Consider the following 23,534-nt stretch of genomic DNA (forward strand, 5'->3'; position numbering starts at 1 on the left):
TCCCCGAGGCGGCTGTGGGCAGGATGGTGCTGGGGGGGTGGGGGTCACATTAAAGATAACAACATAAAATGGGTGACATCATGGAGTGGGAGGGCAATCAGCCAGGTGATTGGCTTAATAGGAACAAAGCTTTCATTCAGCAGCAGTGGCAGCTGTGTGCTAGGCTCAGTCCACTGCAGCACTTTTCTTTATGGGGACCTGTGTGTGTGTGGGTATAAACACACAGGTTCTACTGCATTCTCAGGGACAGACAAGTTTGTAGATGAACTGGGAGGGGTCATGAGTCAATTGGAACTTCTCACAAAGGGGTTGTTGTGAGTGTGAGAGAGGGGTTACATGCTGTATTTGACAGGCTCCTCCGCAGCCGGTCCACATTTTTACTCCCTCTGACTCAAGAGCAGGGAGGGAGCAAAAACATGGACTGTCTGTGTGTCTCCAAGACCCAGACTGAGAAACACCACATTAGAGCGTAAGGCTATAAGCACACGGCCGACCACTTTCTCCTATGCAGCACTTGTGTTATGCTATCTTAGACTGGAAGAAGTATTGAAATGATGCTCTGAAAGGGAGTGACGTTACTGCAGTGCTTCAGATGTGACGCACAGAACACGAGGACAGTGGATGGGGCTGTGCAGCCGCCACTGTAAGGAACAGCAGGCCACTCGCCCTCATGCACAATAAACCAGCTGCTATGCTGGGGTACAAAATAATGCCCAGGGGCAGAAGCAGTACGACCGCCTCGCATGCAACACAGCACCTGGAGACACGCATGAAAATGATACTTTTATTTCTAACATCCATACATTACGTTGGTACTGAGACGCTTTTGGCTTCACCCACATATCGACTCGAAGGGTTTGCACGTTCCTAAACCGCCACTTCAAAAAGCACCAAGTTCACAGGCTGCTCCAGGGAGCCAAGGAGTGGAGTGGAAACCCCACGTCTCCCCTTAAAGCGAGACGACGGCGACTTCACGCAGCAGACGTGGACGAGGCAGGGTCTGATGTGACATCTCTGAGCTCGCCGCCAGCGGGACTGGCAGAGACACTAACGAGAGAGGGTCTCACTGGCGGGGGAGGGCATGGAGTCGGCAGCGCCAGCCGAAGGCGGGTCAGCCAACAGGCCACCGCCCTCCTGGTATCAGCAGGCTATCCCGATCTCTTTCACCGTGAAGACAGGCGATTCCCCCGCGCTGACACGCTTGTCCGATTCCTCCGTACAACCACACCCAGACTGATACAGTCACCTGACTTTTCTGCTCTATATCTTTGACCCAAATTAAAAAAAAAAAAAAAAAAAAAAAAAAGCTAGCTTTTGGCAACAGGTGTGACTCACCCTGATCCCTTTTTCAGGAGGGAAGGGAATGAACCTTCCGAGAAACAGGTAACAGAATTCTCTGGTGTTCAGCAATAACATTCCATCCATTCCTGTTCAGAGTTTACATAGTTATGTCACAATTCTGATGGGCTTGTACAGGACATGAGGACGGTGGGATGGGGTCAACACCATACACTAAAGGGGAGACAGGACAGCCTTTGTCACATTGTTTCTTCCTTATTTTACAAGTAGTGTCCTTTTTTAGTCACTGGCAAGACACAGGGTGGGACTTCCTGTTATGCAGGGTGCCAGGCAGCCAATCAGAGGGCTCTGGGGATGATGGTGAAGGGCATGATGGGGCTGCTGGCCTCCAGCTCTAGGGCGGTCAGGAAGCACTCGGTTGCGGCGTCGTCGTTGCCCTGTGCCTGCAGCACCTCGCCCAGGCTGTTCCATACGTCGTGGGCTGTGGAGTTGACCTGCACTGCGTCCCGCAGGATCTTCTCTGCGAGGCTGTAACGCTGGAGCTGGTGCAGGATCAGGCCCTGGGGCAACAGATGGTAGGTGGGGGTGGAGCGGGGCAGGGTGGGGCAGGGAGAGAGCAGATTGCGAATGAGCCACAGACCCCCTACGCTTTTGGACTTCATCATTCTTTCCCAGCATACATCACTGTCCATCCTAATGGTCAATAATCCACCCAAGTGCAACAGGGCTTCTGGGACATGCTCCATATGGTTGCCTGGAAACTGTCCAACACCCAGTGACCGCTGTCACAACTGCAGCTGTGATACAGTGTTCCTGTCACCATCTACTCTGCCATCGGCCACAGATACAAAGCCTCTCCAGACCCTCTCAGAATGCCCATCTGCCTGGCATTAGCCAATGGAGAGATGAGACGGCCCTTTGCAGTCGCCAGTCTGCCTGCCGTTAGCCAATGGAAACATGGGAGGCCTCTAGGAAAGTCTGACCCGCAGGAACTAGCCAATGGAGATGCATAAGGACTCTCCGTGGGCCACCACCTGCCTGGCCCTGATAAATCTTACTTTTAGAGATCTGCTACCTGAAGGACACATCCAGGCAGAGTAGGAATGGTTCAGTGCCAACATCTCACCATTTAACATGGGAAGTGAGACTGACAGGCACCACAGGCTTTGCTCACTACAGCCAAGCGAGGGAGGACACACAAGCGTGGGTGGGGTGTTCAGCGGGGGCTCTCTCACATCCACCCACCTCGCAGAACCATCCGCAGCCAACCAGGCATTCATTGGGCTCTTCAGGCCCTCAGTGCTCAACCTCAGCATTCCACGTTCCCTCAACATCATCTGCATCGAGGTTTGTCTGGCCTGGGGTGGGATGGCAAGAAGGAAGCCCCACCCCCATGCTACACCCACTCCCCAGCCTGGCCAATCCAGTGTCACGTCCTTTCAGCAGCCATGTGACCATGAGTACTGTACGCTTGGAGGCCAGGTGGAGCGGAGGCCAGGTGGAGCGGAGCCCGGCGTTCAGACCATACGAGGCACCACCATCAGTGGCTTTAAACAGAAACAAGAAGCATTGCCTCCCAGCCTTTGGTCTTAATAGCTACTCAGTCAGGAAGCTCATCCTCCAGGATGCTGGATAGACACTAGCCCCGCCTTAATGTGGCGTTCCAGTCCATCTCGCAGGTATTTGTCGGCGTGCCTGAGGAATCCATCCACCAACCAGAGCTCTGCACATTAATCATCGTCAGAGTGCTGATCATCCACCTCTCTGACAATCGGGAACGATTCAGGAGCCCCTGTGGCCTCCCTACGCTCTGCCACCCCGTAGGTCACCTCCCCCCGCACTCACCAGTCTCTGCATGGTCTTGACGTGGGTGGGGCTGATGGCGAGGGCCTCCTCATACCAGCGCCTGGCCTCGTCCACGCTGCCCCGGAGCTCAGCCACCTGGCCCTTCATGAAGAGCACGTTGTGGGACATGGGGAAGAGGTTCGCAGCCTCCTGCGTGCAGGCCGTAGCCTCGGCCGGCTTGCTCATGCTGATGTACACCTCCGCTGCAATGACCAGCACGGCCCCCGGGGGCATTACTTAGACAGACACGTTTAAGTAGCAGTTCTCCTATCCTGGACACCGGAGTCTGAAACCTTATGAAGACAGGCATTTGAACCGCTATGCCCCCTAGTAGCCTACTGCACACACCACACCTACCTGCGTGGAGCCAGATCTGCGCCAGTGTCATCCAGGGGTGGAGGGGACCTTGCTTGGGAGCGCTGCTCTGCAGGGAAGAGGCGGCCTCCGACAGCGCCTGCTCCACCCGCGAGGCCGCCATAGACGTAGCGTGCACAGAGCCTGGGGAGGGGGCGGAAACGAGGGTCATGGAGATCGCCAATCAGTGAGGAAGGGGTGGGACAGACTGTGGGGGGGGGGGGTCTGTGACATCACTCATCCTGGGACACCCCATTATTAAAGAAGGAACTGCATCCTTCACATTCAATCTGGGGGGGGAAGGGGGTGCTTAGGGGGTAGGAGTGCCAGAGCATGAAGAATCTACCCCAGTCAGACCAGCGAGTTCCTCTGACATCAGAGAGGGACACTGACTCAGACGCCGTCAGAAGGATGGATGGTGTCTCCCTAATGCCCCCCACTCCTACCCACCCCTCAGAGCCCCGTCTCCAGGCTCCACCCAGCTCTCCTCTAATGAGGCCACTTCTTTCAACAATTTCCTTCCACAGCATGGTTGTGTGCAGCAAACAGACGGCCTGGGGCCGTGTCTGTGTCAGTGGGGGCCCTATCGCATGCTCCTGACTTTCGTGCCCGTCTCCAAACCCCTACACAGACCCTTTTCGCCACTCCTCCTCATGGCATCGCTTCCTTTCCAGCTTCTGCCACTACACCCCCTGCCCCGTGGCTGTGCCCCCCAGTCCCACCAGAAGATAAAGCCGACCGTCCCGTTCCAGGCTGTTTATAGCATCATCCTGCAGCCTCGATCCGACTTAACCTCGAGGTCTGTCATCAGGGGCGGGAGGCTTCCGGTTCTCAGCAGACACACAGCTACTCGGGGCTTCCCCAATACTGATAAAATAACCAGGAAACATGACAAACCGATCAATGGAAAAAAAGAAAAAAAAAAAAAAAAAACACTGAGCACTGGTTCCCTGGATGAGTTTAAAGTGGGGAGGTGATGATGACGCGTCTGTGTCTCCCAGGGAGCGCCATCATCACCGGTCCCCCTGAGGTGTCCACATGTGGGTGACGATGTCAAGACCATGTGCATGCACAAAGAAAACGACGCAAAAAAACCCAACCAATCAGCTCCAGAGTCCAAACGTTTGGCATGCGTCGTAGTGCAAAAGGTTTCACTGTGACAGGGTGACCACAAACGGCTGCGTGCGGGGGCAGGTGGGGCTTTACTGCTGAATGACAGGATAGGGTGGGGCTTCACAGCAGGAAAAGCCACAGCTTCTCTGCAGCAACACAGCTGTCCACAGCATCTTAAAGAGACAGTGCGCCTTCCTGCAGGCCAGCTGGCTACAGCACTTGCAGCCATACCTATAACTTACCTCAGCCCAAGCCGGCTCATTAAAACATACATTACGGATGTTAAACTTTAGACACAGAACCAAATTTTGATCCGAAGGCTGCCGGGGCCCAACCTGCCTTTAAATCTCTGTGCTAATCGGGCGTGCGGCCCAGGAAAAACAATACCGTCTCTTTAATTATTAAGCACGACAAGCCATCTGCATCCAGCTCCCATCAGGCGGCACCACACAGACAGGAGACGGAGAAACACAAGAAGGACGAGGCCCACGGCAGCATCCACACGCACGGGTAAGCGTTCACATTTGGTGGCGGTGGAAAGACCACGTGACTGCGGGTGACTGCGGGGTCCAGCGTGGGGGGGGGAGAGGGGCGGAATTGAAGGCCCGGGGCCCTCCAAGTAAAGCACTACTTACAAACTGAAAAAATGGAGTAAAAACCATGAAAGTAAGCGTCTGGGGGGTTGCCTTTGAAATAACAAATTAAAACAAAATTAACTAACGAAAGGGAAGGTCACCGCAAACACAAACAAACAGGATAGAGGAGGGAGGGGAGAGCACCTTACTGATAACAGTGGATCGGGGCAGATGGGGTGCAGGGAAGGCCGACAGGGGCGGCTGTAGAGGTTTGGGGGGGGGGGCAGACATACAACAGCACACAGGTGGGGGGTGGGGCATCTAGATCAGCAAACACGTAAACTCCAGCTCAGATTTAGATCAGCTCAGTGTAATAGTCATTTAACTGTCACATCTGTGAGTCTGTCAGTCAACTGGGGGGGGGGGCGTTTCATACGGCCATACTGAGCGGAGTCACAGAGAAGCGTGGTCACAGAAGTGTGGAGGTGAGGCCTTGGCACCAAGTGAAAGGGAGACTAGCTGGGGGGGGGGGGGACACAGACCTAAAAGCTGAATAACCAATAAAAACAAAAGAACAACAAAAGAACAGGAGGCGGGAAGACAGACTGACAGCTGGAGGGACACGGCCATAGCTTTGTCTATTTCTGGATGTATCTAAGGGCGGCTGGATTTTAACACTAAAAGAAATGCCAGGGATTCGGGGACAGGATGCCAGTGGCTTAATGGGAAGCCCTAAGCCTCCGATGGGGCACGTGTGCCCACGGCATGCCCACCTGTTTCGGGGTCGCTGAAATCCGGCAGGGTCATGGTGTTCAGCTGCCGCCGGTCCGCTACGGCCCTGTCCAGCAGGCTGCTCCCACGGCCCGAATCGCTAAGGACGGGGAAAACAGGGGCCGCTTAGACCTCCCAGAGTAGAAGAACGAGAGTGGCACAATCCTCGCCACGGGAAACAGTAGCCGTGGAGATTAGAGAGGATAATTAGATGATGTAACACGAAGAAACAAACCGACCTGCCCGTCAGACGTAATGGAAAACCATTGCACAGGGGCTGATTTCATCTGAGTGATGTGTAAAAGTACTACACCTCAAGGGAAGGGGGAAGAGAGTCGTGTGTGTATAGCCAGTAACGAGGAACACCCAGGGCCCACATGCCAAACTGCCAATGAGTCTTTCACTTTAATCTGCGAGCTCTATCCGCAGTGCTGTATATCACCTGGACAACACAAGGCTGCCTTTAGCTCATCACGGCAGAGGGAATATACTGCCCATACATCTCTCAGCTTTCCAAGGTGCTGCTTGGCAACACACTGTACTCAAACTCTCCATCCCCTGTAGACGCCAAAGAGAACACAGCGCCCTCTAGCCTTATGGAGGACCAAACTGCATTCCAAAGAGTCTCATTATCCTGAATCCTTTAGCGCTCATTATTAATATAATGAGAGGTCCAGGACAGGGTGCCGACAGAGATCTCAGTCCGGCAGGCAGTACAGACAGGCCTCCCCCTACTTCCCGACCAGGACATCAAGACGCACCTGGGGTTGGTCAGGTTGTAACAGGACTTCCAAATCTGCAGCATGTGCTTACAGGTGAGCAGCCCCTCCTCTGGCCCTCGACACAGGGTCTCAAGTTTCACCTTGGTGAACAGCAGCCTGGGAACACGCACGCACACGCACACACACACACACACACACGGTGCCTCAGTGAACGATGTGACAGGTCTGTGCTGAGACCACATTGTGTGATCGCTTAAACGCCGTGTGACAAAGTTGATAGATGTTTGGCTCTTGCTATCCTGCAGCTCATGTACTCTTGCATTATGTGCATGAATGATGCTTGTTTATCTGACAAAATCAGATGATCTGACCGAAGATAACTAAATGCTAAAGCAACTACTCAACCATATTAATTAGGTTAGATGTGTGTGCCTTTGCTAGATAGCTGCCTTATAGTTAGCAGCACGGTTTAGTTCCTTCGATGGTACGGACTGTGGGACGAACAGCGCCTCCTGCCTGCCGGTGGACACAATGCGCTTACATGAAATTCTCGGGGTACTCGCTGAGGGCCATCTCCACAATGTTGAGAGCGTCATGGTAGTGCTTCTGGGCAGACAGTAGCAGCGCCAGCAGGTGCAGTGAGTGGACATCGTCGCCCTGTAGCTGCAGAGCCTGTCGAACGTAGCCCAGTGCCTCTGGGATCTGGATAGGGACAGACACACAGAGAGACAAGTGTTGGCATGGAGGCCACCGAATGTGCCGCAGGATAGCCAGTAGAAGGCGCCGGGAGCCAGTCCCACCACTCACCAACCACCATACTTTACAGAAACACTCAAGGCTCCCCACCACCGAGCCCATTCCCCATCTCCATAGAGACCCAGACTAAATGTACAATAAGTTCTGCAAGGCCGTGAGTGTCCTTGTGGAGCTGGTATTTTTTTAACAACCGAGGGGGAACAGCTCCTGAATCATGTGACCTAGAGCCCTACTATAATACCCACAATGCAGGGGGAGATACAAACGGGCTGGCTGAACAGCCGGCAGTGGGCCTCACCTGCCGAGACACGGCCAGCTGCAGGGCCAGGTAGAAGGCAGCCAGGTGATCTGTGGGGGACAGACTCTGGGCCCTGCGGAGGACAGACCAGGGCAAGTGCGTCACATGGCTGTCGCACCTAAAAGCTGAACGCCGGGGATGGAGCCGACCCACCTCTGAAACGCACCCAGGGCCTTCTTCTGGTACTCCTCCTGCATCCCGCGCAGTGAGGCTGAAAGACAGGGAAGGAGCTTGGCTTAGAGCCAGAAAGGCACTACACATCAGTCAGGCCATTCAGTCAATCTTACGTTGATGGCACGGGCAGTTCCACAACGGACCCTGACCTCCTGGGGGGCGGGGGAGGGGAACTTACCATCCGTAGCCCGCAGGCTATACACCAAGCCAATGGCCAAGTAGCCTTTGGCCCGGAATTCAGACGCTTTCTCTCCCATGTCTACCACCAACTTCGCGAAACGCTCACCCTCTTCCAGCTAGAGAGAGGGCGAGAGCCAGTGTCATCACGAAGCTGGTTGATGAGCAGGACTGCCGCTTGTTATGCCTCCCTAAGGCCAGGCTATGGGTACAGACTAGAGGTGAATCTCAATATGCATTCTTGACCGTAGCGGTGTTCTCCTGCACCTGTTTTACATCATAATTGCCAAAGACCAGTTCCAATACTAAGACCACAAGTACAGAGGATGGTAGAAGTTCTTGCCAAGACCACAGTCTAAGACCACGGTTTTTGCGTTCTTGGTATTGAGATTCACCTAGCACTGCTGGTCTTGACCTGAAGTACCAAAGGCAAGTCATGTGACCTGCAGCACTCACCCAATGCAGGCTGCCGATGCACAGCTTGACGGCCAGCAGGGGGATAGTGGGGTCGTCCGGCTTCAGCCGAATGCACTCCTTCAGCACCTTGACTGCGCGGGCCGACTGGGGGGGCAGAAGAGAGGGTGTGCGGCACAGCAAGGTGACGGCACAGCAAGGTGACGGCAAGGCGATGACATGCGGACCTACTCACTTTGCCGGCAGCCATCAGGGACAGAGCGAATTGGTACCACAGGTGGAACTCCTCAAAGGCGAATTTCATTGCCCTCTCGAGGCACTGCGGGGAAGCAAGACGGCAGTCAGCCACGGGCACATAGAGACACGGAGATAATGGCATGTAGAAAGAGCTTCGAGGTCAAGCTGACATGACGCTGGAGCCATGTTCTAAACATGCCCCCCCCCCCAGCCAGCCCCATCTCACCTCAGAGAGCATCTCATACTGGCCCCGCCGACCCAGTGCTATCGTCAGCAGGTCGTACACCACCGACGCGCTCTGCAGGCTGATCAGGCGGTCACTGTTGTGCTCTGGGATCCGGCTCAGCACTGCATCCCGGTTGGCCTGGATAAGGGGTGCAGAAGGTGTGAAACACATCCATAATGGTCCAAAGAAACATGCTGACCATGTCCCAGTTGGCCTGGACCAGCAAGAGGTATGAACCATGTCCATATTAATTGGGAGGCAAAAAATATGCCATAGAGCAGAATGATCAAACGATCCAAAAGCTCAAGTGCAAGCCGGAACATAGAGCACCCCCTGGTGGCCTGCAGGACTTACCATGGACTCACTGATGAGAAGTAGGAGCAGGGCCTCCTCTGTGTTCTCCTGAGGACAGAACAGGCTGTCGGGGCAGAAAGCAAAGTGTGCTGTCAGCCTTTAGCCCCCTGATCCCAGATGCAGGTGAGACACCAGCTCCAAACTGCTGCAATCCTGCCAGAACTCACTTTTCCCCAGAATAGACGCGGGGCCTGCGGCTCAGGCTGTAATCCCGGGTGAGGGAGCCCTGCCGCAGGGAGTCGTTCAGGGGCGACTGCTGGGGGGGGTCCTCTAGGGGGCTCCAGTAGCTCTGCTCACACATCCCCCTGAGAAGGATCTCAGCCAGCTGCCGGGCAATGGTCTGGAGTGCAGGAGAGGCAGCATGTTAGACACTGCGCTCCTCGTCCCGATCATGGTCGTAACTCAGCAGCCCAACCCATCACTCACCATGCGGAGGTTCTGCGTGGTTCTGGTTTCCACGGCACGGAGGATCTCGCGGAAGCGGCCGACGCCTCGGGTCAGATTGCTGGAGTAAGAGCAAGAATGCACAAGTTGCCAATCGGTAAGGCACTGGACACCCTTCATGATGCACCTTTTGGGACCCACTACACTGGCCTGCAGCTCAGGGGAACCGAAAAAGGAAACACTAGGAAACAGGCACCCAATATCCTGGCACCTTCACTTACATGTCCCAGTGAAGTAAACCAGCTCTGTGTCAACTGGAGACAGAACGTTAAGCCTAGAGGATGTGGGGGGAGCATCTGACCAAACAAGGGTCGGTGCGCCTCATTAACGTGCAGGAAGGCAGTCGGCCAATCAAATGACAGATGGTAACTTCTGAGCGCTGACTGGAATAAAGTCTGATTTTAACTGACTCTACTGCAAATGATTTTATTGCTCTTGTTGCCGAGATGCATCCTTGATAATGGCATGAGATTTTTACTGTCCACTGTACTTCTGTTCATAAAATTGGAACTGGTCTTCGGCAATGGAACGGGTCCACGAGAACACAAGAATGGTCAAGTAAGGATACTGATAAACAGCCAAAATGTCCGAAACAAAGTGTTAACGAGGTTAAGCGGCCTGGCGATGCTCAGCACCCTCTTACCCATTTTTGAAGTGAATGACATGAGCCCTCTGAAGACCCGTCTCTAGGAAGTAGCCCAGCTCCTGTTCCTGGGTCACTGGACCGGGCTTTGGGCTGCGGTTCTGCATCCCAGCACTCAAGGCCTGGAGATGGAGGGTGGTACATATTAAAAAGTGAAGTGGGGTGTAGACCACCTTCTCCTTGGATGTTTACTGATCCTAGGTCAGTGCCTGCATGCACTACCCTCACAGGGACGCTGACCTGCCCGTCAAGATTGCATCACTGACAGAATCTCTAACTGGCCACCATTTAGGGCACAGATGGGATCTAGTCGCAGGGTTGTTCAATGGTGCTGTGGATACTGAGGCTAATGGTCGGGTAGGGGCAGGCTGCGGTCAGCTTGCGACGGCAGTATGAAAGGCAGGATTCCGCCGAATCCCATATGATTTGGAGATGATTGCGGGTCAGTTACCTTCTCCATCTCCTGCAGGTAGAGCAGGGCGATGTCCCCCGACTTCTCGTAGCACGTGATGATCTCCTGCTCCCTGTCGGGCCCATGGCTGGTGAGCTTCTCCAGACATAGACCTGCACACAAGTGACAAATGCTGGGACTAAGGGCCATGCTGATGGTCCAGCAGAAAGCCCAACCTGGGATTAGGTGCGAGTTCCAGCTTTTACTTAATGTAGTCCCATGTGAGATAATTACCTCGATTTGCCGATATCATCCACACAGACTCTACACCAGACAATTACTGGGAAGGCATGGACATTATCTTCCCCAGGGTAACAACAAAATGGGAAAAGTGAGTCAGGGAGAGGGCTGGGAGAGTGTGCCCCAATAAGTCTGTGAAGCTCAGGACTCATGGATGATGCAAATGAGGCAGGCATTAGGGACACTGTGCCAGGGGTCCTTATCCGATGCTGGCTGACTGTCTCCCTCTCTCATCTGCTTCTTAAGTTCCTTGGTTGAAAAACAGAAAAGCTGACTGTTTGTTGGAGGGTAACCAAGCCTCACAGCGGGGAAGCTATGTATTGTGCCTGACTGAGAGCATCGTGAGACAGCTTGGCTATTTTTAACCACAGAAATGTGGCCCCATGAAGCCGTTCAGGTTGGATCCAGCAGCACATCTGAAGCATCCCGATTCGATTCCCCAGAGTTGAATCTACTGGCTTTCTAAAAGGACCAAAGTCTCCGTCAATGGGACTTTTGCCAAATGAATGAACTCTTGTTTACGTCATGACATGTAACCAAACTCTACCTTTGTCAACAGCACCGGTAAAGAGGTTTCCACACCTTATGCCATAGAGGATTTTGGGTGTTTTCAGTCTACAGGTACACTATATTGACATAAGCTTTGGGACATACCTCTCAATCATTGAATTCAAGTGTTTCATTCAGACCCATTGCAACAGGTGTAAAAAAAAAATCAAGCACCTAGCCATGTAGTCAGGTTTACAAACATTTGTGAAAGAATGGGTCGTTGTGAAGAGCTCAGTGAATTTAAAAGTAGTGCTGTCATAGGATGCCACCTTTGCAATGTCAGCTCGTAATTTTTTTCCCTGCTAGATATTCCATGGTCAACTGTAAGTGGTATTATTGCAAAGTGGAAACACTTGGGAAGAACAGAAACTCAGCCACAAAGTGGCAGACCACATAAAGTAACAGAGTCGCCAACGCTCTGTTGACTCAATATAATGAGTCAATATCTGCAGAGTTCCAAACTTCCTCTGGCATTAACCCCAACACAAAAACTATGCAAAGGGAGCTTCATGGAATGGCAATCCATGGCCGAGCAGCTACATGCAAACCTCGCATCACCAAGAAGGATGCCAACCATTGGATGAAGTGGTGTAAAGCATGCCGCCACTGGACTCTGGAATAGTGGAAACATGTTCTATGGAGTGACGATTCACGCCTCTCTGTTTGACACATGGACAAGTCTGTGTTTGGCAGACGTCGGTAGAATGTTACCTGCCTGACTGCATCATGCCAACGGTAAAGTTTGGTGGAGGAGGGATAATAGAATGGAGTTGTCTTTTAGGGGTTGGGCTAGGCCCCTTAGTTCCAGTGAAGGGAACACTTAATGCTACAGGATTTCTGGACAGTGCTATGCTTCCAACTTTGTGGGAACAGTTTTGGGGAAGGCCTTGTGCTCCAATGCATAAAGTACGGTCCATAAAGACACAGTTGGGTGAGTCTAGTGCGGAAGAACTTCACTGGTCAGCAGAGCCCTGACCTCAACTAGATTGTGGGCCAAGTCTTCATCTCCAACATTAGTGCCTGACCTCACAAGTGCTCTACTGGATGAATGGGCAGTAGACAAACTCCAAACTCTCTTATGGAAAGCCTTCCCAGAAGAGTGGCAGCTGTTATAGCTGCGAAGGGGGAACCATCTTCATGTTGATGCTTATGGATTTAGAATGGGATGTCATAAAAGCTCATATAGGTGTAATGGCCAGCAGTCCCAATAGTTTTGCTCATATAGTATAACATGAATGGGCTTTGGCCTGAGCTCAGGTGAACCCAGCCCGAGGAGAGTCCAGCATGCCCAAGTGGAGGAAACGGATGGACATACACCACTTTTGGTCCTGTGACCCCACGACCTGATAATCGAGTGACTTAATAAAACTGAAAGAAAGGAGAGCTATCCTAGAGTAATTCCCATTGAAGGAAACAAACCACTTGAAAACCAGCAAGCCACTCCTTAGTAGGGTAAGGTGCTTGTGTCATACTCATTTGGTCAAAGTCATTGGTTTACAGCTGTTCCTCTAAGTATGAAGAAGAACGGCCATATTAGAGAAAATCAGCTGGATAAATGACATGAGAGAAGACGGTCTCCACCCGGCCCACTGCTGGGATCAAAGGCAAGTACGACACATGAACTGACCCCAAGACATGAAACAATGCTGCCCCCATCAGGCCAAACTGTGACACTGCGAATGACTTATTGTCGCGACAGGCACCTTAAGTTAATGGCAAAGTTATTACAGAATTAAGAGTGAAATGAATAAATAAGAGGTTAAATAAACAAATAGGCCTTGCGGGCAGCTTCTAAAATCACACAAGTATCAGGCTGTGGTTTCAGCATTCAGAGGTTTATGGAAAAACCCAACTGCCTGTTTAAGGAGCGGCACAAGGAGAGCTGTCTTTATAGGGACATTAGGTCCAAGTGTGGAGCTCTGTCCTGTATAGCTTGGCACATGGTCACTCCTGGGCGGAACCTGACCTTTGGTGGCGTGAGCCTCGGCGATCATGGAGAGGCGGTAGACAGGGGCGCCCACAAGCTGCATGTCGTCCAGCACGACCTGGGAGTACTGGCTGACGGCTTCCTGGTAATCCCCCTCCACATAGCACAGCTTGGCCATTAGTAGTTGGGCCTCCTGCTGGTGGTCGGGCTGGGGACACAAACCCTACTTATGTGGACTACACCAGGAACTCACCATGAAAGGAACTTCTCCTTCCAGAAGGCTGCTAAGCATTTCCATTACACAGGCGTGACTGAGGAGAAAGCAACTAAGGTGGGGCCAAGCCATCTCTGCCCTGTAGCGGCACTTGCTAATGCTAATGCAGTAAGCTAACAATAGGATGAACAAGCTTGTGGGAGTTTTACTTGCACAAATATGTTCTGAGGGCAGAAGGAAAAAATGATTGATTTAGAGAGAAAACCAATCAGATTGTAGAGGAGGTGAGACCAAGACATCTGATTAGTTGGTCCTGCTTCCTGTAGTTGTTTTAACCCATCTCCTCTACAATCTGATTGGTTATTTCTCTGAATCAATCATTTTTCTTTCTGCCCTAAGAACATTTTTTGTGTAAGTAAAACTCCCGTGAGCGAGGAACAAAGCTCCATGAGCCACGCAAAGCAGAGTTAGCAGGACTAAGCAGACCCATGCTGCATGGATTTTGGAGCCTTATCTCCTCCCAACATTTAAAAGGAGTGGAGCTCAACACCAGAGGCTAGCAGCCAGTGTGACCTCCTTAGGTACCATTAAGGCCAAAGGCTGGTAAGCATGACTTTAATTTCTGTTCACCTCTGTATTCAGCAAGTCAGCAACAGCCCCATAAACAAAATGAGACAAGACTAAAGGGGAAACCCAAATAGATTCATCTTTCTGTGGTGTTTTAACTTGGCAGGTGATGCAATAACCTTCAGGAAGGGCTCGCCCACCTCTTCAAGCCACAGACAGACAGTGACTCACTGGAGAGTCACGCCTCACCCAGTTTCACTCTTCTGAGGTGGGGACACTGACGCTATGAGCGCAGCACGAATGGAGCCAAACTGGATTCAGGGTAGGCTTGGGTTGTGTCTGATCTTTCATACCATCTGGACATTATAATATAGCATAGGTGATTCTAGGCTTTTATACCAGGGAGTGCATTCATCCAGACAAATCAATTCAAATAAATAAATAAATAGTAAATGCATTTACAATAATTATTACACATTCACATGAGTAACACATAGCATTTGTATCTGACCAGCAGGGGGTGAAATCGCACACCCTGCATAATCACCTATAAACTGATCGTTTTCAGCCAACGGCCACCCAATCTTCAAAAGATTTTAAAATACCATGGAACACCACCCTAGGATAATTCAGGGTTTCTTTTTGGTCAAAGCCAAGGCCAAAGCCTTTCCCTTGAAACACTTAGGAAGTCCATTCAGGAAACAGGAACATGCTTCTACCTTGGACCTACCTTGAGGTTGCCCCGGTCCAGAGCGGCCGTCAGATGTTTTCGGACCTCAACCAGTTTGGGCCGGGCACCTTGGGGACTGGCCCCTGGCTTGATGGGGTTCTCCTTCAGGTACTGCTGAAGCTTGCCCTCCCCAAGGAGCAACTCTCCCAGGTCATCTAGGGGGAAACAGTCCGTGGCATCAAAAGTGATCTTGGCCTAGTTCATGACTCTCACAGGCTTGGACATGATGTTTCAGGACTTTCAGTATCATATCAGACGTGGACATGGCATCTTGAGGTCGTCTATGCTATGGTTCCTCTGATCAAACAAGCATGTGGATGCAGCATGAATGAAAATGACACAAGCAACATACACGTCCTGCAGCAAACTGCAAAAAAAACTGCACTGCTGCGCAAGTCTTACATTTTCTCTGGACTATACTACAGAAACAATAGTACAAGTAGCATGTTCTACGTGAACAGCCCTCAGTAATGGGTAACGCCTTCAGTCTCTTTGCAAAAACACCACCCTTGCCCGGCGGGGTGGGGAGCCTCTGCCTCAACGTGGGGAAAACAGAAGCATTCATGGGGGCTGTGAAAAAAAATCACGTCCGTGACTGATCAAATCAAGTCTGCAGAACCGTCTGTGCTGGCCACGTGTAGCCTGATCCGGTTATAGACGGCTTGTTTCTGCTCCATTTCAGGATGAGCTTGTCTAAATTAACCAACTGAATAAAACAGCGGAATGGGTAATCTGCGGGACTTTGCCACAGAGTTTGTCTAAATGAACAAGACGGGACTCAGTAAAGCACTACAGACATTCAGCCACGGAAATGTTCAGGAGCACCTTGGAGAGCTGCTGTCATCGCACCGGAGCCGAGATATCTGAAAACCTTCAATATCTGTGGCAAACCAAGTTGAAAGTAATGATGTTCATTTTCAAAATGACTGTCCGCCTATAACACTGCAGGCCAAACTGCAGGTGGCACAATCAAAGCTGTACATATAAAAATTAACTAATAACTAATGCTAGACAGCTATACCAGCAGCTTGTATGTAAACAACAAGTCTGTTTAAAGATAAATTAACAGATATAAAGAGGACAAATGTGAATTTAAGAGACATGAAGGGCTTTCCTGTCAGTTAGCCCGCTAGCCGGTTTGACAGGCTGCACTTTGCCCATTCCTTCAAAATATATCCAACACAGCGGACGCCTAATATCAACGCCCGAAATGCTATCAAACTGCAAGCTTGAAGGGAAATTGAGATTAGCGCCAGCAGATGTATTTCTTTAATGCGTCTTATTGGTGACAGCTTTCCCCAGCCACGAACCGGAGCTGAGAATTCAGAGTCGGCAAGCATACGCTTAACTTCCGCGCTCTTGTTCAGGAAACATCGCGGCTGTCGTACAGGCCTGTGGGAATAGCATTCAGCATGCTAATGGGCTACCGTACCGTTCGAGATGAGCTTGGCCGACAGCTGCCGCACCAGCTCGGGGATCTTGTCCCACTGTCCTTCGGACCGGCAACGCTCGATCTCCGTCTCCAGCCGGGAGCCGGACTTCCTCGCCGTCATGTTTCTCCGGACCGCAGCAAAGCTGGGGAGCCAGAAGACGCCGAGGAAAAGTGGTGCAGCGCCGGGGAGGAGAGAGGTGAACAGCGACACCGCGGGCAGCCCAGGCGACTTTAATGGACATGCGAAGGGGCGCTGCTGTTGGACCGCTACCACGAGCAGAGGACTTCACGTTCTCGTCGCACCAAACCTGCGTGCATCCTTGCCTGTACTAAAAGTGCACTTCCTCACCCATTAAATGGATATACAAATGGCCAGTAGTTCTTATCATAGTGTTAGCAGGCAGCCTTGAAACGCAGATAAATATAAACAAAGACTGTATGCAGACATTTTATCGCCGTTTATTATCCTATTACTAACCACCTCTGACTAGTACGTAAAAATGTGAATTTAAACACTGAGACTCCAAGTAAAGTTTGAAATCGTTTTGCTTGGAATACTATGTTAGCTCCACGTCGACTGTGCAAAATGAAACGGCACATGTGGTTACACCCAGCGAAATGCCTAAACTTGAAAGCACACTATGACTTGACTTTTGCGATTATACTGCCACAACCATTCAGGTCTTGCTGTAGGTCAAAACCCCCATGATGGATCGACACCCACTCCAGTATCCCCTGTTTCCTGCGACAAGTTCCAGGTTCACTGTAATCCTATACTGGAACAGTTATGGAACACAGATACATAGATTGATGCACATCAGCACACTGATTATATTTTTTAAACCAATATTATTTCTGTACATGCTCACTTTGCTAACAGAAAAGGGAAAGCATTCAAACATACAGGACAGGATATGTATATTACAAAAGTAAACAGTACAGAGTCCAAAATCTCTAGAGATCAAAGCAACATCACCTTCACATGATCTTTTTTACAGGGAATTAAATTCCACAAACCTTTATTCACACATCATTTCATAAACAACCAGGTCACACCACCCGCTCATAGAACAATGACTCAAGCAAAATTTATGTTTAATACTGCTGTAGAGAAAGGTTACATACCCACAACACAGTCAATAACCATGTCCATTTATGATGATGAAAGAAAACACAATACACAAGAAGACTGACACTAATGGACACAAAGGTACCGAGATCCTACATCGATGGGAAAAGATCAAAAAACCCATCAGTCCATCTGCTGATATTCCAGCACATCACCTCACAATGTCCCCAGAACATTTTCTCTTTGGCTTGGGTAGAAGTAGCACATTCTGGTCTTACAGATAAGCGGATCCTTCTGATATGCACGTTGTTGTACATTATTCACGTCGGCGAGTAAGAAAAACCACTTTCCTACACATACACATTTTGCACAGGCTGCCAACTTTACCACTTTCCATAATTTACTGTGAGGTTAAAAGGCTGCCTGACCACTGGATTCTGCAGGAGAGAAACATCCCAGTCAGAGCTGATGACATGAACAAGAACTCCTGTCCTGTCACATTACAGAGGAAATAAGCAGATGACCAGGTGAGGGCAGCACACGTAAAAGACACCCTTTTCCCCTTTAGAATGAAAGTCAGAACAAGCCTGCTGACCATGTGCAGTACACTCACATTCCTGTAAAGGCAGCTGAATCTCATTCCTTCTCACTCCATGCCCTAGTTAAACTATCCCTTACATCTCTCGATCTAATTAAGGAGAGTATTCTCCATCAACACTCAGCAAACACATGAAAGCTACAGCTCATGGGTGTTTGACAGAATTAGGCCAAGCGCTTGGTAGGGACTCAGCTTTAAAATACCAGTCTTTTGAACGCAATATCTGTAAAACAGCACTCTTCAGAGGTCTGCGAGAGATGGACCGGGGTGGGAATCACACATGTTTGATGGTGTATTTGCCCTTTTGGAGCTGCGAGATGTACAGCTTGGATTTGCTGCCATCAAGCCGTTTGAACCAGACCTCGTCGTGGTTGATGGTCGTTATTGTGGCGCTGTGGGACAGAAACACATACATCACAGAGAGACTACGTACCCATCCCTGATACATGTACTATACCCAACCAAACAGATGACAAACCCATGCATGCCACGCTAACCAGACCCACCCCCCATATACAGATCACACATACCAATGACCCATCCCCCCTGACACTGACCAATCACGTGCCAGCCCCACTCACCACCCAACATGAGACAGAGAAGCTGATTGGCAGTCAGATACCTCGTGGGGCACTCGTACTTCCTGTCGATGCATATGGTCTGGCCCCGGCAGTACCACTCGCCGTCATATAGCAAGCGGCCATTTTCAGATCGAGCCCTGTGCTGATGTCGCTCAGGCTTGGAGAAGGATGGAGGTTTAGCGGGCACGCTGGATTCCATCTGGACAGCTAGACCGGCAACAGCCATCGTCATGGAAGAGTGGTCAGGCACCCAACGGCATGAAGCAGACCATGAGAATCAGACAGGCCAGCCCCCAATAGGTCACAGCCCAAAGGCAGTATCCTACAGACTCGAGAGAATCTAGTAAATTCTGCACTCTGCCAGATGGTACTATACAGCTGAATGCTGATGTGAGCCTTTCACCAGACCTTTGGGCTGTATTCTCTTTAAAATAACTGCCCTTTGTGCCTCATAAACGCCCTAAGACAATTACAATAACTAACTCCGAAACACTGAACAAGAGGACGGTGTCACTTTACCATCTGTTTTTACTCTGTGTGGTCCGAGTGAGGCGACAGCCTGTAAAAACAGACAAACAGATAAATAAAGTGAACAAATTCATCTTGTTAATTTCCATAATTCAAATTTAAAGTCAAACACCTTTCTGATCGTGGTCCAGTCCTCAAGGATGTCCAGATCCTGCAGCATGTAGACGATATATGGGCGTGAGAGAGTTAAAGGCAAGTCATTTGCAGCGTTTGGCTGACAGAGATCCTAGTGTCACTGTCTGTGACAGAACAGCGCCATCCTGTGGGAGACCTGCCACCGTGAAAACCTAAGGGCGCTTTCCCACCGCACAAAGTACGGTACTTCCGCTTTTCCATTGACTTCGGGTCCAGAACCAGTACCGAAAGTTCCAATACCGAAAGTTCCAAACCAGCTGGGGTACTTCTTTGGTACTTCGGTACTTTGGGATGGGACTGGCCAACGTATTTGCTGTCGACTGGTTATGCAAATAGCCTTCTGCTGAAACACAAAATACAACCGGCATCTTTTGAAACACACGGCGAACAGCGAGAAACGAAATAAAAAGCAGTAGAAACACAAATATAAAAAAGTCAAATGGAAGGATGGACAAACGACGAAACACAGGCTTTAAATCGCCATATGGTCGGATGTACCGATCCAGCGGGATTTGGACGGCACGACTCGAAATAAAAAAGTATTCGCTGTAATAGCAAGCCGCTTGGAAGAAATGGGGCACACGCGAAACACCAAACAATGCCGCTTGAAAATAAAAACTTAAGCAGGACTACAGGAAAGTGAAGGATCATAATAACATGTTTAAATACAGCGGAAAAAAAAAATACCACAGTGTGCTCTGTGATGATGTCATTTGGTACCGGTACCAGTTTTTACGGCAGTGGCAAACCGACATAAAAGAAGTACCATACTTTTGGTACTTTGTGGAAGTACCAAAAGTACAGTACCTGGTGCAGTGGAAAAGCGCCCTAATAGGAAGAAGCTAGCAGATCCGGCTCGTTCCTCGGGTGACACCAAAGAAGGATATCAGACACCACCACAGGCTTCTTCTTTTTGTCCGGGCTGAACGGGTCCTTCTTCTTGTTCCTATGGGACTGCAGCTCATCGTTCCACAGTTCTGAAAGACAGCATGACAAACGAAAGCAGCAGTGATTATGCCCCAGACGTGCTTAGAGGATATGGCCTACAGCGTGAGCCGAGGGGAGAAAAATCACTGCAGTCAAGAGATGCGTGGCCCCGTACCCGAAGTAACGTCGATGCTGTGCCGGTCCTCCTCCAGCCTCCGTATCTTCTCCTCCAGCTCACTCTGCACTGTGTCAAACAGGAGCAGCTTCTCACTCTGTGGACACAAGGAGCCGGGGGTCACATGATTCAGCCAGGAAAGGGGGAGGAGCTCCCACAGAGGATGGGCCCCTTACCTCCCAGTGCTGCAAGGCGGCCTGGATCTCACACTCATATTTGTTCTTCACAGACTCCAAACACAACTCCTTGTAGATGCCTAAATATGGAAGACAATAACATGCACAAAAAAAATCACCTAATCAATACCTCCATTTACATGACTACCACATGACCCGAACTTCCCAGAATCTGATGCTCCATCACTTGCAGATGCCAAAACACCCCAAAAGCAGCAGCCAAAACTGCCTGCACTCCAGGCCAGCTGAACACATTCCCATCCTCACCGGCCACTTTTGTTCTGATTAGCATGTTCTCCTGCAGGTTGGCCAGGGGCTCTAGGTACTCCGGTGCTTTTCCTGCCATCACCTCCTGCAGCTTAGCATCCACTTGTGTGATCCTCTCTTTATACAGTCTAGGAACAAGGAAACCCAGTCACAGCTACCAAAGCGAGAACCAGCTCATAAAACACTCTGGAAGGAGACGGAATGGTGTGACAAAGGACACAAAAACAGGATATCTTACTGGTCTTTAAGGTCAGTGAATTGTTTTTCTAAATTTGTCATTTCATCCAAACATTCCATTCTTCTCCTTTCATAGTCCTCATCGTCCATCTCTACACGTGGGGGTGAAAAAAACATTGGACAACAGTCATGGAGTTTTTAAATATTAAGTTGACACCACTATAGCATGCGCATTAATCGCTATCTCACACGTATTTGTGTCGTGTGGACCTTCCTATTATCGAACACAACCCATTAACACAACCTAGTTAATCTGAAACCTTAGCGGAAGGTTTTAAAGTAAAAAAAACCTTTGCATATAAAAATGCACATAGCTAGTTGATGTTACCGGCTCATTAATAACCAGGGGAATGCAGAATAAGACCTGAGCTATCTCCGTCCTCAGACACGGTAGAGCTGTCAGTCTCCTCTTCGTCGGAGCTGCTGCCATCCTGCTCCGGATAATCCAGCTCCATCTCCGCATGGTTACTCTCTCTCTTTTCGCGGGAATGAACCGGCATCGCCCAGCCGCCAAAGGGGCCCGATCAGTAACAAGCTGGTTGGATCAACAGAACTACCTAACCAGAAACAACCGAAGCAAACGACACCTGACTTTGTTAATAGACCAGGTTGTAGTTAAGTCAAAGGAATAACTATTTAAGCTAGCAACGCTAGCAGTTACACAAGGCTGCTATGTGAAAGCGCTACGTAGGTAAGTCAGCGGAGTGTCTAACCACCGAAGGTAAGTGATCCGATATATGTTAGTTGCAACGGACCGTGTAGGTAGTTATCTAGATACTGGAGCACGTAAGTCAAAACAAATCACCTGCCGCAGCTAGCCTATTTGGCTAACTAACTGACAGGAAAGCAAAACTGTCAAACTGGCAAGGAGATAACAGCCGTATCTTTCAACTGAACGTAAACTAGTTAACCTTTCTATATTCCTTTAGACACACACAGCTAAGTTAACGTTTTCAGATTAGAGCAAAATCGCGCTCGGGTAAAAGCTAAGCGACCACCGATCGCGTAAAGGTAACTGACTGGCGCGGAATTAGCGTTTTCCGTTTGCGTGGGTATTGTAGTTCTATTAACGAGGTGATATAATTGGTGTAGAACTAGAAATGAGGTGATTGAACTACACTTCCCGAAATCCACTAGTACTTCAAATTTTACGGCTCCCAGTTCAACAGCAGATACATTTTATAGGCCATATAATCGATTAGGGAACAGCGGTATCAACACTGACAAAATGTCTTGGGGGACACATCTGAACATAAAATGTTATAAATTCGTGTACCTTGTTAATTACAAGTTAAGTCTTTTGCTCCAATATATAGATCGCGTCACTATTCAAACGGTTTTTACTTAACTTTGTTTTATCGTATTTAATTACATTACCGTACTTCATACACCGAACGGCTGTATATGTTAATTTGGACACCTCCAACCTGACCGCCACCTGACGCTGTCCGCATATTTGGGTTACGTAGCCTCCTTGCGTGCTTTCCGCCCCCTCCCTCCTTGTTGGAAGTTGGATTGCTCTGGGATAGATTAAGTGGCTCCTCCTGCCTGGATTCCGCCATGTTCGGGTCTGATCTGTTTTGGGGAGTGGGGTTTTGAGCGCTACGCTGGAGCGCACATTTCAACTCAGCTTGGCGCAAAATGTGCGCCTGTCCGTGCCAGTCGGATACCCATGTGCATATTGTGACGAAGAGAGGGCCTTAAGTGTGCGTACTGCTCTGTGGTCAGGGGACTGGACACCGTGCGCCCAGAAAACCGTGTTTTGACGACCCGACAGGGGCTCGCTGCCCTCCGAGCCCCGCTCGCCGCCGGTATGTTTTCCAAAAAACCCCACGGTGATGTGAGGAAGTCCACGCAAAAGGTGCTAGACCCGAAGAAGGATGTGCTGACACGCCTGAAGCATCTGCGGATAGTGATCGGTGAGTATGAGAGGTCGGCTGACGGTGCCGTTTATAGCAACAGAGGCAGGTGGCTCCAATCCCAACATCGCAATTAAACCCTAAGGCTAATTGCTCATCCGCACGAGACTCATAATAAAACACGCCAAGTTCCCCCGTTAAACGCAGATGTAGGATGACTGGGTCACGCCAGTGTCATATTTATCTGGTATAAGGACATAGGTGTTATGGGCTGCATCATTATCCAGTAATAATAAATAACTGTAGTGTTGAGGTTGTTTGAGGGCGATGCAAAGATATGCAGTAGCTCGCCAGCAAGTTGGAAGTTGCTGTTATTGTGTGTGTGTGTGTGTGTGTGTGTGTGTGTGCGTGTGCGCGTTCGTTCAAATGTCCCTGGCCTGCTTTCTGTCGGAATCAAACATCCGGGAGGG

At 50.2% G+C, this 23,534-nt stretch overlaps 3 protein-coding genes across 9 annotated transcripts in view; 1 reads left to right on the top strand and 2 right to left on the bottom strand.

The window, feature by feature from the left end:
• Positions 1-770: 770 nt before the first annotated feature.
• On the bottom strand, positions 771-16,842 carry ttc7b (tetratricopeptide repeat domain 7B). Of its 2 annotated transcripts, XM_048974719.1 has the most exons (21): positions 16,513-16,842; positions 15,081-15,235; positions 13,609-13,777; positions 10,854-10,966; positions 10,403-10,524; positions 9,742-9,820; positions 9,483-9,655; positions 9,316-9,379; positions 8,962-9,099; positions 8,734-8,817; positions 8,541-8,645; positions 8,086-8,203; positions 7,887-7,944; positions 7,734-7,806; positions 7,221-7,381; positions 6,719-6,835; positions 5,960-6,057; positions 5,247-5,297; positions 3,502-3,642; positions 3,145-3,347; positions 771-1,859 (listed from the first exon to the last, which is right to left on the bottom strand). In XM_048974719.1, exons 1-21 carry the CDS (start codon positions 16,631-16,633, stop codon positions 1,638-1,640), a joined length of 2,565 nt encoding a protein of 854 aa, XP_048830676.1. In that variant the 5' UTR covers positions 16,634-16,842; the 3' UTR covers positions 771-1,637. The 2 variants fall into 2 exon arrangements, with proteins under 2 accessions (XP_048830676.1, XP_048830677.1); XM_048974720.1 differs by lacking the exon at positions 5,247-5,297.
• A 658-nt stretch (positions 16,843-17,500) lies between these two features.
• brms1la (BRMS1 like transcriptional repressor a) lies at positions 17,501-22,608 on the bottom strand. Its single transcript, XM_048974736.1, has 10 exons — positions 21,570-22,608; positions 21,207-21,297; positions 20,969-21,096; positions 20,702-20,781; positions 20,526-20,622; positions 20,311-20,400; positions 19,401-19,465; positions 19,280-19,319; positions 18,802-18,967; positions 17,501-18,571 (listed from the first exon to the last, which is right to left on the bottom strand). Exons 1-10 carry the CDS (start codon positions 21,703-21,705, stop codon positions 18,454-18,456), a joined length of 1,011 nt encoding a protein of 336 aa, XP_048830693.1. The 5' UTR covers positions 21,706-22,608; the 3' UTR covers positions 17,501-18,453.
• Positions 22,609-22,752: 144 nt separating this feature from the next.
• ralgapa1 (Ral GTPase activating protein catalytic subunit alpha 1) overlaps positions 22,753-23,534 on the top strand; it is a 34,657-nt gene continuing 33,875 nt past the window's right edge. For 4 of the 6 annotated variants that reach the window (XM_048974712.1, XM_048974715.1, XM_048974713.1 and 1 more), the window contains exon 1: positions 22,753-23,124. In XM_048974712.1, coding sequence (XP_048830669.1) covers positions 23,019-23,124 — 106 coding nt within the window. In that variant the 5' untranslated portion in view covers positions 22,753-23,018. The remainder of the gene's footprint in view (positions 23,125-23,534) is intronic. The other 2 variants (XM_048974716.1, XM_048974717.1) reach the window with 2 other exon arrangements.

The sequence above is a fragment of the Brienomyrus brachyistius genome, chromosome 14 (genome assembly GCF_023856365.1).
Source record: "Brienomyrus brachyistius isolate T26 chromosome 14, BBRACH_0.4, whole genome shotgun sequence".
NCBI classification, from domain to species: Eukaryota; Metazoa; Chordata; class Actinopteri; order Osteoglossiformes; family Mormyridae; genus Brienomyrus; species Brienomyrus brachyistius.